General features: G+C 33.6%; 1 protein-coding gene across 1 annotated transcript; it reads left to right on the top strand.

Annotated features, from left to right (window-relative positions):
* Positions 1-6109: 6109 nt before the first annotated feature.
* Positions 6110-10018, top strand: POLH (Y-family DNA polymerase H). The gene is made up of 14 exons (XM_079078812.1): positions 6110-6263; positions 6584-6704; positions 6801-6912; positions 6988-7155; positions 7234-7401; positions 7485-7588; positions 7674-7793; positions 7898-8021; positions 8107-8220; positions 8771-8971; positions 9061-9136; positions 9224-9325; positions 9406-9533; positions 9638-10018. Exons 1-14 carry the CDS (start codon positions 6188-6190, stop codon positions 9905-9907), a joined length of 1884 nt encoding a protein of 627 aa, XP_078934938.1. The 5' UTR covers positions 6110-6187; the 3' UTR covers positions 9908-10018.
* Positions 10019-13720: the final 3702 nt, after the last annotated feature.

The raw sequence follows: 13720 nt of genomic DNA, 5'->3' as shown, positions 1-13720 counted from the left end.
CATGATACATACAGATCTGTTTCGAGCGGGGCTCGATGTTGGGCGAGGCTCGATGGCTGTCAGGCATGACCCATTATATGTTTGATATGTAGGGTATGAGGTATTTTGGGGAACTCACTAAGCTTCATGCTTACAATTTTCAGTTTATGTTTTAGGTACTTCTAGATCGAAGGGGAAGACCTGGGGGTGATCGCATCGCACACACCATGATTTCCGCCTTATTTGACTTTGATGTATTTGGATGATTGATTGACATACTCTGAATTTCCTTTATGGTTTTATGAAAACTTTTGGTTGATGGTTTTATTATTATGAAAACGAAATTTTTGGTTTTAAATTTTTGGGATGTTACGGATATGTTGATTTTTGGTGCTAACCAAAAACAAGTAGATGAAACAAAGCAATTGTTGTCATCTAAGTTTTCGATGCAATATTTGGGAGAGGCGGATGTAATTCTTGGTATAAGAATTAAAAGGATGAACAAAGGTTCAGTGATGACTCAAAGTCACTATATTGATAAAATTCTCAAACAGTTTAATTTCAGTGATTGTTCTCGTGTTAGTACTCCCATGACTCAAGTGTGAAATTAATGCCTAACACGGGCATTCCTATTTCACAATTGGAATATTCTAAGACTATTGGTAGCTTGATGTATGCAATGACAAATATCAGGCCTGATATTGCTTATGTAGTGGGAAAGTTGAGCAGGTATACTAGTAATCCTAATGCTCAACATTGTCAATCAGTCAATAAAGTGTTTAAGTATCTCAAGGGAACCATGGATTATGGATTAAGTTACTTGGGAAGTCCTTCAGTCTTACAAGGTCATTAGTGTGCAAGTTGGATAACTAACATGGATGACCATTCCTCAACAACTGGTTGGGTGTTCTTGCTTGGGGGAGGTTCCATTTCTTGGGCTTCCAAGAAGCAATCTTGTATTACAAACTCGACAATGGAAACAGAGTTTGTTGCGTTAGCTGCTACTGGTAAAGAAGCAAAATGGCTAAGGAATTTAGTCTATGAGATTTGTTTGTGGTCAAAGCCGATAGCACCTATATCCATCCTTTATGATAATGCAACCGCTCTGGATATGGATTATAACCAAGTTTATATCGGAACGTCTAGATACTTAGGTGTTAGATATAGTATGGTTAGAGATCTAATCATGCATGGTGTGATTTCGGTAAAGTTTATGAAATTGCAACAAAATTTGTCAGATCACTTGACTAAAGGTCTGACAAGAGACTTAGTGCACAAGTCTGTTATAGGGATGGGATTAAAGTCCATTTAATTCTATAATGGTGAGACACCTAATTCCCTTCTAATATGACATTATGAGTTGAATTCAATGTGGAAAGCTCGCACCTATAGATTGAAACACATGAAGTATACATCCCAGGTATGTGTTCAGTTCTGCAAGTTGACCAGGCTAAAGTATAACTTCTTAATAATTCATTTGATAAAATGTATATGAAGATACATGAAGTAAAGAAATTACCTACGTGATTGTGACGTGTAGCCACATTTCAAGAGGTTGGGGGTTTGACCTTGATACAATCATGAGAGGATTAGGACACACATCTTTATAACAGTGTCAAATTGTATTTCGCTAGAATGTTCAGTAAACTAGTATGTATTTTACTTTCACGTATTCAGTTGGGTTGAAGGGTTCAATTCTTAGAACACCCTGACTCTTGAGTATTTGAATTGTTTGATACTAAAATGGGAATTCAATCGTTTTGATATTTTCATTTATGTATTGGTTTGGTTTGTTTAGATATATTTATGTTAGTTCATGGGTTACATTAAAATGGGGGAGGATTATTGGTGATTTTAGTGTCACCTGACATTTTGTGTAATTGGAACTGGCATGTGAGCTAAGGGGTTTATCATTTGTACTATATATTATATGTTTGGTGAATGCAGAGTGCATGCATATATAAGATTGATATATAAGCTAATACGACAGAAAGGCGGGGGTTTGTGGCAGCGCCCCAAAAGGTCTTTGGAAATTTGAATTAGTTTATTTATGGAAAATCCAAATTCTAGTGGGTGATTATGGTAAAATTGACAAATCTCGTCAATTTTGGTAACCATTGATTATGCAATTAATTTGAGATTTGTATAACTAATTTAGACGATTTATAAAATTGACACATCTCGTTAATTTTGGTAATCATTGATTGTGCCATTAATTTCGAGATTTGTAAAACTAATAAAGAAGATTTACCCTAATCTGTCAAGTATAAATGCACTCCTCTTTTTGAGTTGTACATAGAACCTTTTCTTCAGTTCTTCTACACGAACTTAGAACCCTCTGGCGATTTGGCTTGTGTTTTTGTGCTTAGATACACAAGTGTCCTCTTGGATTATCCTAGACTGATTTCCTGTAACCCAGACATATGGTGGAAATATCAGTTCGACAAGTGAACTTACACGATCCAAGAGAAATTCGGTTTTCCACCATCACCCTACTCAAATATCCTCCAACACTTTGAAGCGACATCCGCCACTCCTTGATCGACTTTTTAATGGATATAAGAACATCCAACAAATACCGCATTGTTTGCAAATCTTTGTTTCTTAGATCAATTACCGACACTTTTAATCCCAAGTGCTCAGGTGAAACTGACAAATCTTTGATTTCCTCTAACAATTTATCCTTTGCTTCGTACTCTTCACTGACATCACTAAAAACCTTCCTGATCTTCTCCTTGAGATCTTTCTCGTTGTCGAGAGCATGTTGTAGCAGATTTTGCATGTTGATCAATTTGGTGAGAGAAAAGGGTTCCATTTTCTGGGGCCTACATTTTACCGACAAAAGTAATTAAAGTAGATCAGATAAATGTAAAGATCAAAACTAAATATACGATCAACATATATAGAAAGGTGTGTTGACCTCTTTCGAATTCATAAAACTCTTGGCAACTGAAAATACGAAATGTAATTATGACTACTATTAAATGGTAAATAATCATGACCATCTTTATCATAAGACGATGACCGTTTGGAAACTTAAAAGACTCAATGTAATGACAAATACACTTTAATACAAGTAGATGTGTGCCCGCGCAAAGCGGCGACGATAAATAGTTTTTTTGGCGAATAATTTCTTACGGGGAAATAATTATTAAATTTATTATTAGCTATCATGTCATAAAAAATTACCACTTTCAAATAAAATATTTATGTTTATACCTTATATTTATATTGTCTGTTTATACTATTGATGTAAATTAATTGATATTGATGTCTGGTTTTAAGATATATAAATTAATTTATATACATGAGTTTAATATTTTAAAATTTTCATTTTGTTCCAAATTGAATTTCTTAATTACTTTCCTTAATTCAAGTCTTAAAATTTTTGGCAAGTATTAATGAATTATTTATGCATAGTTGATTTGTACAAAAAGTTTTGTAGCATATACCTCTTAAAATTCAAGATATGACTAATATGTTTTATAATATAGTATAAGATAATATGAGATCATAATAATGTGTATATATTTACTAAACTTATTTCCATTTTTCGGAACCTAAATTTTATCAAGAAAAATAATCAAAGCACATAAGATAAATGTAAATATCAAATTGAGTTAATGTAGTGTGGACTACTCTTTAAAATAGTAATATAAGATTATAATAATGTGGATAAGTTGAACAAAACTACAAAAGTAATCAAAGTACATAAGATAAGTACAAATATCAAATTGACTCAATATAGTAACACATACTCATTAAAATAATAACATGAGATAATAATAATATGAATAAATTGACTAAAAGTATTTCCATTTTCTAAGGCCTAAATTTTACTGAGAAAAGTAATCAAAGTAGATAAGGTAAATGTAAACATCTAAACTATATAGATGATCAAAATATATAGAAAGTTGCGTCGACTCTTGGAATGATAACAAATTCGTATTCGATTCTTGGTAAGTTATATATAACAGTAATGTGTGGTGTCTATCCATCATGGAAAAAAAGTTTATAACATATGATACTTGTTGAACAAATATTATATAAAATATCTAAAAAAACCACACCACACCGATGACAACAAACACCCATACAATTTAAAGCACCATAATTCTTTTCCATTATTTCCTATTTATCATTTCCCATTTTCTCAAGAAAGATTATCATGAACAAAGATATATACATTTCATCGTTTGGGCAATCCATTGAACTTCCTTATTAGGCTACTCTCACCAGTACCAAAAAGACGCTTCCATGCCATGATCAAACAAACAATGCATAGTAAAGCAACAATTAGTAGATACCTCAATTAAAAAACAAATAATACAAAACAAAGCATCAAAGAGTAGATACCTCAAATAACAATGTTGTTCAGATCCGACACAAAATAACAAATCAACAAGAAAATTGACAACTCGACAACTATACATATAAATGAGCATAAACAAATCATTTTTTGAACATATTATCCACAACACCTCATTTATACACCAAAAAGTGAACGGTTACAATAGAAACCGGAAGATCACACGTTGTAATAAACGGACAAACATAAGACGTAACCGCAACCCAATGAGGAGTCATTCCTAATTGAATGACACACATCAAAAAAAGACCCCTTACTACATGTTATTTTTCGCAAATAACACTGAATTAGAATTGTCATATGACATATAAGTGCGGTGCTTTCGACAACACAACAAAAATCTTCTTAAGTTATATAGAACAAAGATTAATATTGTGATAATTGGTAGTAAATTAGAGATTCAGAAGTTTCAAATAAATATAATTAATGTATTAGACATCTTAAATATTTGTTTGAATAATTTATGTTATAAGATTTATAAATAAATTAAATAACTTCTATTATAAGATTTATAAAAGATAAAAATAAAATAAAAGTTAAAGATATAAAAATAGATTATAATCCCTAACTCCCTTAAATTCGATCACCGTTACTTAAGGGCGACAAGGAGGCTACCTTTGATATTAAAAAAGGAAAAATCCTTTCCGAAGCTTCAAATTGGAGGAAAAAATGGGTCGTTTTCCGGAAAAAATTTCAAAGAAAAATAAGAATTTTGAAAACGTATTTAGTTCGTCTATTTTTCTAAATTTTTCACGGAAAATGGAAATTTTCCGTTTTCTAAAATTACAAAGAAGTTGAAAATTTTTGGAAAACCGATAATCATTGTTTTCCATATTTTTCTAATTCCAAAATTTTTCTAAAATATAAACACTCACTCCCACCCCATCCACCTCTACCTACCCTCACCTTAACACCCCCAACCCACCACACCCCTACCTACCTACACTCATTCCCAAGCCCACCCCCCCCCCCCCCCCCACACACACACACCCACACACACCCACAAAACACCCACACACACCAACCCCCACAAACACACACACACACCCACAAACACCCACAAACACACACACACACACCCACACCCACCCCAACCCCCACAAAACACACACACACACCCACCCTCACAAACACACACCCACCCCCACCCACACCCCCACAAACACACATACCCACAAAAACACACACACACACACATACCAACCACCACAAACACACACACACACACACCCACAAACTCACACCCACCCCCACCCCACACCCACCAACACACACACCCACCCAATACCACTACCACAATCACCGACATACCATCACCACCACCACTACCCCATCACCAACACCACCACCGTCGCCATCACCACCACTGCCACAATTGCAGCCGCCACCCCGCTGCCACCTCCATCATCACCACCACCGTCGCCATCATCGACACCACCACTGCCCCCGCCGCTGCCCCCACCACCACCACCGTCCCCATGCCCACCCTACCACCACTACCATTTTCTAAAAATGAAAACCGATAGAAAAATATACATCTAAACACGTTTTTTAATTTTCTAAAACTGAAAATGAAAAATTAATAAGTTTTAACTAAACGCGTTTTCTAAATTTTCCAATGAAAACCGAAAACTGAAAAGGAAAAACGAAAAATAGAAAATAAAAATTGTTTTTCGGTAACTAATCAAAAACAGGCTCCCTAAAATTCGATCACCGTGTTACTTAAGGGCGACAAGGAGGCTACCTTTGATCTTTGATATTAAAAAAAGAAAAATTCTTTCTGAAGCTTCAAATTGGAGGGAAAAGGTGAACACGTAGACGTGCGTACCAAAGTGAGAGATGCCGGTGGCGCGACCAGAGTCGTCCGATTCCAGGGTAATTGCTCACGTCGACATGGACTGCTTCTATGTTCAAGGTTTCTTCCTTCACTTCCCTTATTAGGTTTTCATCAAACTTCTCCACCGAAGTAATATTTGGGATTGTTTGTTCCTTTAATGTTCTACCTTTATTCAAAGAGTTGTTCTCCTATTCTTAACAAGGAAAATCGGGCAATTTCACTTCCCAATTCGAGAAATCGAAGACCCAACTGTTACTTATGTTCGATTTGTTAAATTTACTGGTGGAAATTCAATCTGATTGAGTATCAATGAATTTCATATAATCTGGTGGAAATCCAATCGTTCCTGAATTACTTGACCAATGTTTCTTCGTCTCTAATTCGTCTTCTCTTTCTAGTGGAGCAACGTAAACAACCTCACTTAAGAGGTCAACCAACTGCTGTAGTACAATACAACTCTTGGCAAGGTGGAGGCCTGATTGCTGTCGGATACGAGGCTAGAAAAGATGGGGTGAAACGGTAACATCTGATAATGTATTTTACGCCATTGATGACAAGTTTTTACAAAGTAAACTGCTAACTTCCAATTATATCCATGTTTCTTTTGGTATTAAGCTCAATGCGAGGTGATGAAGCAAAAAAAGTTTGTCCCCAAATTCATCTCATCACAGTTCCAGTAGCACGTGGTAAAGCTGACTTAAACATATACCGAAATGCAGGATCAGAGGTTCATAAATTTTAAAACTTTTGTCTGAAGAATTGTAGAGACTTGTGTAGTTAGTTAATCTTTCCATTTTTTCAGGTTGTTTCCATTCTTTCAAGAAAAGGTAGATGTGAGAGAGCATCAATTGATGAAGTGTACCTTGACCTAACAGATGCTGCTGAAAAACTATTGAAAGAAACACCACCAGAAAGCTCGGAAAGCATCCATGAAGAAGTTCTGAAATCGCATGTTTTAGGGCTTAATTCAGTAAGAACATTGCTCATAACAAATCTTGTAGTCTTTATTTCACAATATGGAACATTAACTATACAATCATCTATTCAGAATGAAGATGATAATCACAAAGAAATTGTAAAAGAATGGCTACAAAACAAAAATGGTGATCCTCATGATAAGTTATTAGCATGTGGAGCCCTAATTGTTGCTGAACTCAGACTACAAGTTCTACAGGAGACTCAATTTACATGTTCTGCTGGCATTGCTCATAACAAAGTATTTTCTTTTTTCCTTTTTTTTTTTGTATGAAAAACAAAAGATAAAAATATAAAAGTTATGAACTTAAACTATTCTTACAGATGTTGGCAAAACTAGCAAGTGGCATGAACAAACCTGCACAACAAACTGTTGTCCCCTTTTCATCAGTAAAAGAGCTTCTAGAAGCTTTACCTATAAAGAAAATGTATGTTTTTTCTTTATTATATAAATTATATAATCCATGTCTTCTATTTCTAAATTGAAAATGTTTATTGTTTATATACAATCAGGAAACAACTTGGTGGGAAGCTTGGGAGTTCCTTACAAGTTGACCTTGGAGTTAATACTGTTGGTGATTTATTAAAATACTCAGAAGAAAAACTTCAAGATCTTTATGGTGTCAACACAGGGTAATTAACTAATTAACTAATTAACTAATTAACTAATTATTATTTATTAGTAACAGAAAGTGTTACAAAATTTATTTTTTGTAATTTTTTAAAATCTATTTTAGTACTTGGCTATGGAATACTGCAAGAGGAATGAATGGGGAGGACGTTGAGGAACGTCTGCTTCCTAAAAGCCATGGTTCAGGGAAGACATTTCGTGGGCCAAGTGCCCTAAAAACACTTTCTTCTGTGAGTTTGAGTATTTCTCTTTCCTTTGACTTACAAGCTGGAATTGACTTATGATTTATGAAAATCATTTTTATAATTTTTTTAGGTTGAAAATTGGCTTAAAGAGCTTTGTGAAGAATTAAGTGAACGACTTCAGACAGATCTAGAGACAAACAAACGAATTGCACATACGCTTACACTGCATGCTGATGCATACAAGGTTGTTAACTGATAGCTGAAAAACTAACTGTTCTATGAAAAGTTTAGCTGACAGCTGAAAGCTAGCTTTTATGTGAAAAGTTAGCTGATAGCTGAAAGCTAGCTTGTATATGAAAAGTTAGCTGATAGTTGAAAGCTAGCTTTTATATGAAAGTTAGCCGATAGTTGAAAAGCTAGCTATTATATGGAAAGTTAGCTGATAGCTGGAAAGCTAGATTTTATATGAAAAGTTAGCTGAGAGCTGAAAAGCTAGCTGTTATATGAAAAATTAGCTGATAAAAAATGACGTTTGGTAAAACTAGCTGGAAGATGTAAAATGACATAAAAGGGCATTTAAAAGAATATGTTTCCTAAAATTAATTAAGGGGTATATTTGGAAAATTAGAAAAAAACTCCTAAAAGGCTAGTCTAAGTAACTTTTTAAAACTTGAAATATAAGCTAGCTTATCAGCTAGCTATGGCGCGTCGAACACAACGTTAATCTTTATAGTTTATACTTTATTTTTCTTGGTATTATGATTTTTTTTCTCTATAAATTCTTCTTTTTGCAGACTACAGATACGGATTCACACAAGAAGTTTCCTTCCAAATCATGTCCTTTGAGATATGGATCAGGGAAGCTTCTAGAAGATGCTGTAAATCTTTTTCAATGCGGATTACGTGAATATATGAGTCCCATGGGAAACCAATCTTGTGGGTGGAAAATTACTAGTTTGTCTGTTACAGCTAGTAAAATTATTGCTATACCATCTGTAAGCATACATTTTTTATTTTTACTCTGTTGTATATTAAATTATATATAAATTTTTTTTTGTATCTTTATGTTTGGTATTTTTGGAAGGGGACTTCTTCGATTACAAAGTACTTCCATTGTCAAGATCCTGGTGAAAAATCTGATCTTTTGTCACCGTTAAATGGTATTTATTATTATTATTATTATAAGTTCTTTGTTGTTAAAATATTTGTTACTTTTTGGATTTAATTTGGAATTGAAATATGTTTAGACTCTTATCAGAGTGAGCTGAAAATGGAATTTGGTGGGGAACAGAGTATAATTACACATGATGAAAGTGAAACCAGTTTTGATCGAATTGATTTATCTTCAGGTTCAATTTATTTATTTATTTATTTTAAATATAGTTTTTGTATTATCTCCTACCTTCATCTTAAAACAATACTCATGTAGGACATGAAAGCTGTTCAACTTCAAATCAAAATGAGCTACAACCAAAAGTATCCATAAAAGAAACAAAGATTAACTACCCTAACAATATTAGATCAAATGCGCATAAAAGAAAGCCAACAAAAGAAAAGGTCTGTTTAGTGTTTACTCACGACCCCCTTTAGTAAATTACAAAATTGCCCTTCCGAAAATGATAAGATTTTTTTTTTTTTTTTTTTTTTCGGAATTGTTACAGGGAAAAACGTCTTCCATCCTGAGATTTCTCCAACCGAACTCAAGTCAACATGGTCAAACTTCATCGGTTATAGAGGGTGGGAGTTTGACCAAAAGTCAAAATCGACTGACGACAAACACATGGGGTTATAATTTGGATGAAATTGATCAATCTGTGGTTGATGAATTACCACGTGAAATACAGGAAGAACTTTATGCTTTGCTTCCACGTAAGAAAGCAAACATGGTGAAACGAGGTTCTAGTATTGCTCATTACTTCTCCCCTAAATAGAGAAATCCAAAGTAAATGTAAAAAAGTTAAATTATGTCTTGTGATTTTTGTATGTATTTTGAGACATTTGTATTGTTTCTTGATTTTAATGGTTTTATAAGATTGTTGGAAGTGGTAAGAGTTTAAAGCCTTAAAGGTGTAAATATTTTCGGCTAAATATGGTTGGGCTTTTTTATTGTTTTTAAATTCGCATATGTTTGATTGGGCTTTGTATGTCCATAAAGATAAATGTGTTTTCAATTTTTCAATTTCTTTTGTTTACTTGTAATTTATTAATATCTAAAGTTATTTTTATGTATAAATAATTAGAATATGACAATATTTATTATTTTTAAAAAAAATTTCAAGGAATAATAGCAAGAAATCCCAGCATGATCAACGAAATCCTTGATCACAATCTTTTGTGATTTCATGATAAACATCATCAAACGAAATCCACAACTTTGTATAAAAAAACAATTTGTAGAAGGAGATGGATAGTAACGACATATATACCACCTAGTAATAAGATTTTTTTGAAGGAAAAACCAGCTAATAATATCGGGTTAACAAAAAAAAAAGTTCCAATCTGCATAAAATCTCAAATTGATTACTAAACAGACGTTTCGAGATAAATCGAACCAATATTTCTGTGCACCTCTATTATTTTGGGCCCTTTGATGGGTGCTCTTCATTATATCAAAAGTAAGCACGGAGAAAAACCATCAAATTTAACTATATATTTTTGACGGATTTTATTGATTAAACTAAGCGTTTACTATTAATAAAAACGACCTTTTATTTTACTTTTTTGAAAACTAACATCTTTTTTGGAATTAAATCCAAATTTAAAAATTTCATTAATTATGAAAATTCATAATATAGTTCAATACATATCGATTGAAGGCAAACGTGCAACAAGCTGCGCCGTTAGCCCTTTCTGGATGACAAAATCAATTCTTTTGAAAACAACATTTGTGGATCTAGGAGATATGACATTAGAATGCATGACCTGTTGGACTCTATTGAGGAGCTCCACCGCCCCTGGTGCAAGAAAACCAAATGTATCGAATGCAAAAGGCACAAACACATGATTTTCTATACATGCATCCTCGTGCTTCACCACTTTGCACGCGACGACTTTCAAAGCGGCCTGCCCAGCTGTGAAACCCCCACTCCCCAAACCAAAGAGAGGAGAGACCCCAGTAAGATCCACACACGCATGCTTCCCTCCTATCCATCCAAAGAGCAAAATGTCAGCCGGTCTAAGTGTGGACCTTCCATCCTGCGGGTCCGTCAAAAAGTTCACTGACGCTTCTTTCTTCACAGAATACCTGCACGCCGACAAGCATCAAATAGAACATCCCGAACCAAAGAAACGTGATCAAAACCTATTTGTACGGTACCAAAGGCGAACCCGCCTTAGGACCATGGCAAGCCCAGACCAACCCTCAAATTTTTAAATATCTTTTTGATTTTTAAAATAAGATATCATTTGGGTGCTTATGATATATGTTGTTTTTTTTCATGTTAAACTTGTCCTATTCTTCTTCATTTACCTAGTCTTTAATTAGTTTTTATCCAATATATATATATATATATATATATATATATATATATATATATATATATATATATATATATACTAATTAATTTATGAGGAACGCCCTGTTTTTTTTTTGGATTCACCTTTGTATGCTCTTATCCCGTAAATGAGATCATCCTACAAGAATAATGTTGCAGATTCTGAAAAATTTTCAACTCAAGATTTGAAGTTTATTTCGAAGAAATGCATGGATTCAACTAACCATGTTAGTTTCACATGTTTTTCTACTAGGAATTAAAGTCAGATGTTGTAAAATGTTTGTCCTACATGCAAAGAAAAAGTCCAAAATAGGACAAACAATTCTCTAACGTTCATATATCAAGGCGTCAAATTCGTTTTTTACGTCTTTTTCTTGTAAGATTCTTTACTAGGCTTTTTGACAACATGTATGTAGCTTAATCAACCTTAGGATAACCTAGAAAACCATGTTCGAAAGAGAATCATATTTCAGAATGCAAAGAACAATCCATAATATGAAAAAGTGACCGGAATGGACTGTTAATTTATTGTTTATAGTAAGGTTTTATTATTTCTCGTTTTTTTCAGTATTATAGTGTTTAATTATATTTATAATAATTAAGAGTGATTTTCATACAAACAAATTTGTCGAAAATCAGTCCCAAATCTAAAGCAATATTTCCAATCAATTCAAAGGAGCATCCAATAAACTTGCATCAACTTTTCTTTACATAGTTGATTTTATAGATGAGGAGATAATGATGCACCTATCAGAATATTTAGAATTAGTACCGTGTGCAGGTAAGCCCTAATTTAAATGCATTTGTTGATATTCTCATTTTTATAATACTAAGAATATGCATTATATCTTTAGAGACAAACAACATATGTGGAAATAGAAAAAAAATCATACTACCAAAGTCAAATGTGAAAGTATAGAGGAAATAAAAGAGGGTGTTAAAACTGAAATTGAAAGTAGATAGAACTTCCATATATATTAGTAGGTCAAGCCTTGAAAATGATATTATTTTAGACTAATGTTTGATATTTTTTTGGATGTCGATGACTCCACAAACTAGTATACATTTTATAATTTTAATAATTATTTTTTGAACTTTATAATTGTTTAAAAATATACCTTTTCATTAAAGTTTTCAACATCCATTGTTGCGTCATCTCTACCAATAGCATCAGAAGTGCTGTCATATTCGCGTTGGTAATGGTCAACGTACATACATTTGGAGGGATACTTAGATTTGCTCTCGCCCTCTTGCTGTCCACTTTCCTCGTATTTTTTCTTTGATATTTCACAGGTTGTCTGGGTTGTTGGGTTGTAGATAGGTTGAGGATCGATTGGAGTTCTTCTTCTATGTGTCACAAGCCTAGGTGTGGCGTTGACTTCATTCATTGGGATGTGATTTCTACGCATTTATGGAAGTTTTCCCTTTCTGACCAGCTAGGCAAACTGGGTTGGACCTTAGATCCTTCTGATCAGTTTACTGTTGCATCTGTGAGATGCTTCTTAGATGGTCGGTCTATGCTTACATGTGGTGTTTCAACTAAATGGAATTATTTTGTTTCTATCAAGAAACATCATGTTATGGAGGATTGTCTTGGATCGTATTCTTACTATAGTGAATTTGGTTCATCGAGGTATCACTTTGGATTCTGCATTTTGCACAACTTGTTTGGAGTCCTTATAGACAATGGAGCATGTTTTTGCAGGTTTCTAGGATATTTTTTGACAGTTGGTCCTTGATCGAGAGGTGGTGGTGATATTTCTAGGTATTATTTTAATACATTTTAAGCTATAATTTGGTTAAATGCAAAGATATTTGGAACTTATTAAGTTAAATTATATTTTGCAGCCAAAAGGACATTCTTGAAGAAAAAGAGCAAAAAACGACAAAAACTAGAACCTGGAAGGACTGGAGCTGAGTTAGGAGCTTAATGGAGCTTAAAAGGGAAGAAAAATCATGCAAATACACTCCCCAAAACGTGGATTTAAAGTACCACAGAGTGACACATGGAATAATATCGATGATATATGTGATGATAAAGCTCACGACGTGAGCACTATTAGCTAATGATGCGAGAAAGAAGTTCCAGAAGATTGATACATGGAGTATAAATTTCCTTGTTAAAGAAGGATATCTACTGATCTCACGACGCGAGACCTTATTGCTCACGACATGAGATGTGTTTTTAGGAAACTATAAATATCCTTTGATATATCGACTTTTGCAGGATCGGAGAGACATATTCTGGAG

Source organism: Lactuca virosa, chromosome 2 (assembly GCF_052849685.1).
Source record: "Lactuca virosa cultivar CGN04683 chromosome 2, Lactuca_virosa_CGN04683_v6, whole genome shotgun sequence".
NCBI classification, from domain to species: Eukaryota; Viridiplantae; Streptophyta; class Magnoliopsida; order Asterales; family Asteraceae; genus Lactuca; species Lactuca virosa.
Note: the sequence above shows the minus strand (reverse complement) of the source record. Positions and strands in the feature narration are given on the sequence as shown.

What these genes read in the sequence shown, in the direction of transcription:
- POLH (XM_079078812.1), top strand. Translation starts at nt 6,188, where the DNA reads ATGCCGGTGGCGCGACCAGAGTCGTCCGATTCCAGGGTAATTGCTCAC. An exon ending in TGCATGCTGATGCATACAAG is followed by an intron (nt 8,221 to 8,770) that starts GTTGTTAACTGA and finishes TTCTTTTTGCAG; the next exon opens with ACTACAGATACGGATTCACA. An exon ending in GAAAGCCAACAAAAGAAAAG is followed by an intron (nt 9,534 to 9,637) that starts GTCTGTTTAGTG and finishes GAATTGTTACAG; the next exon opens with GGAAAAACGTCTTCCATCCT.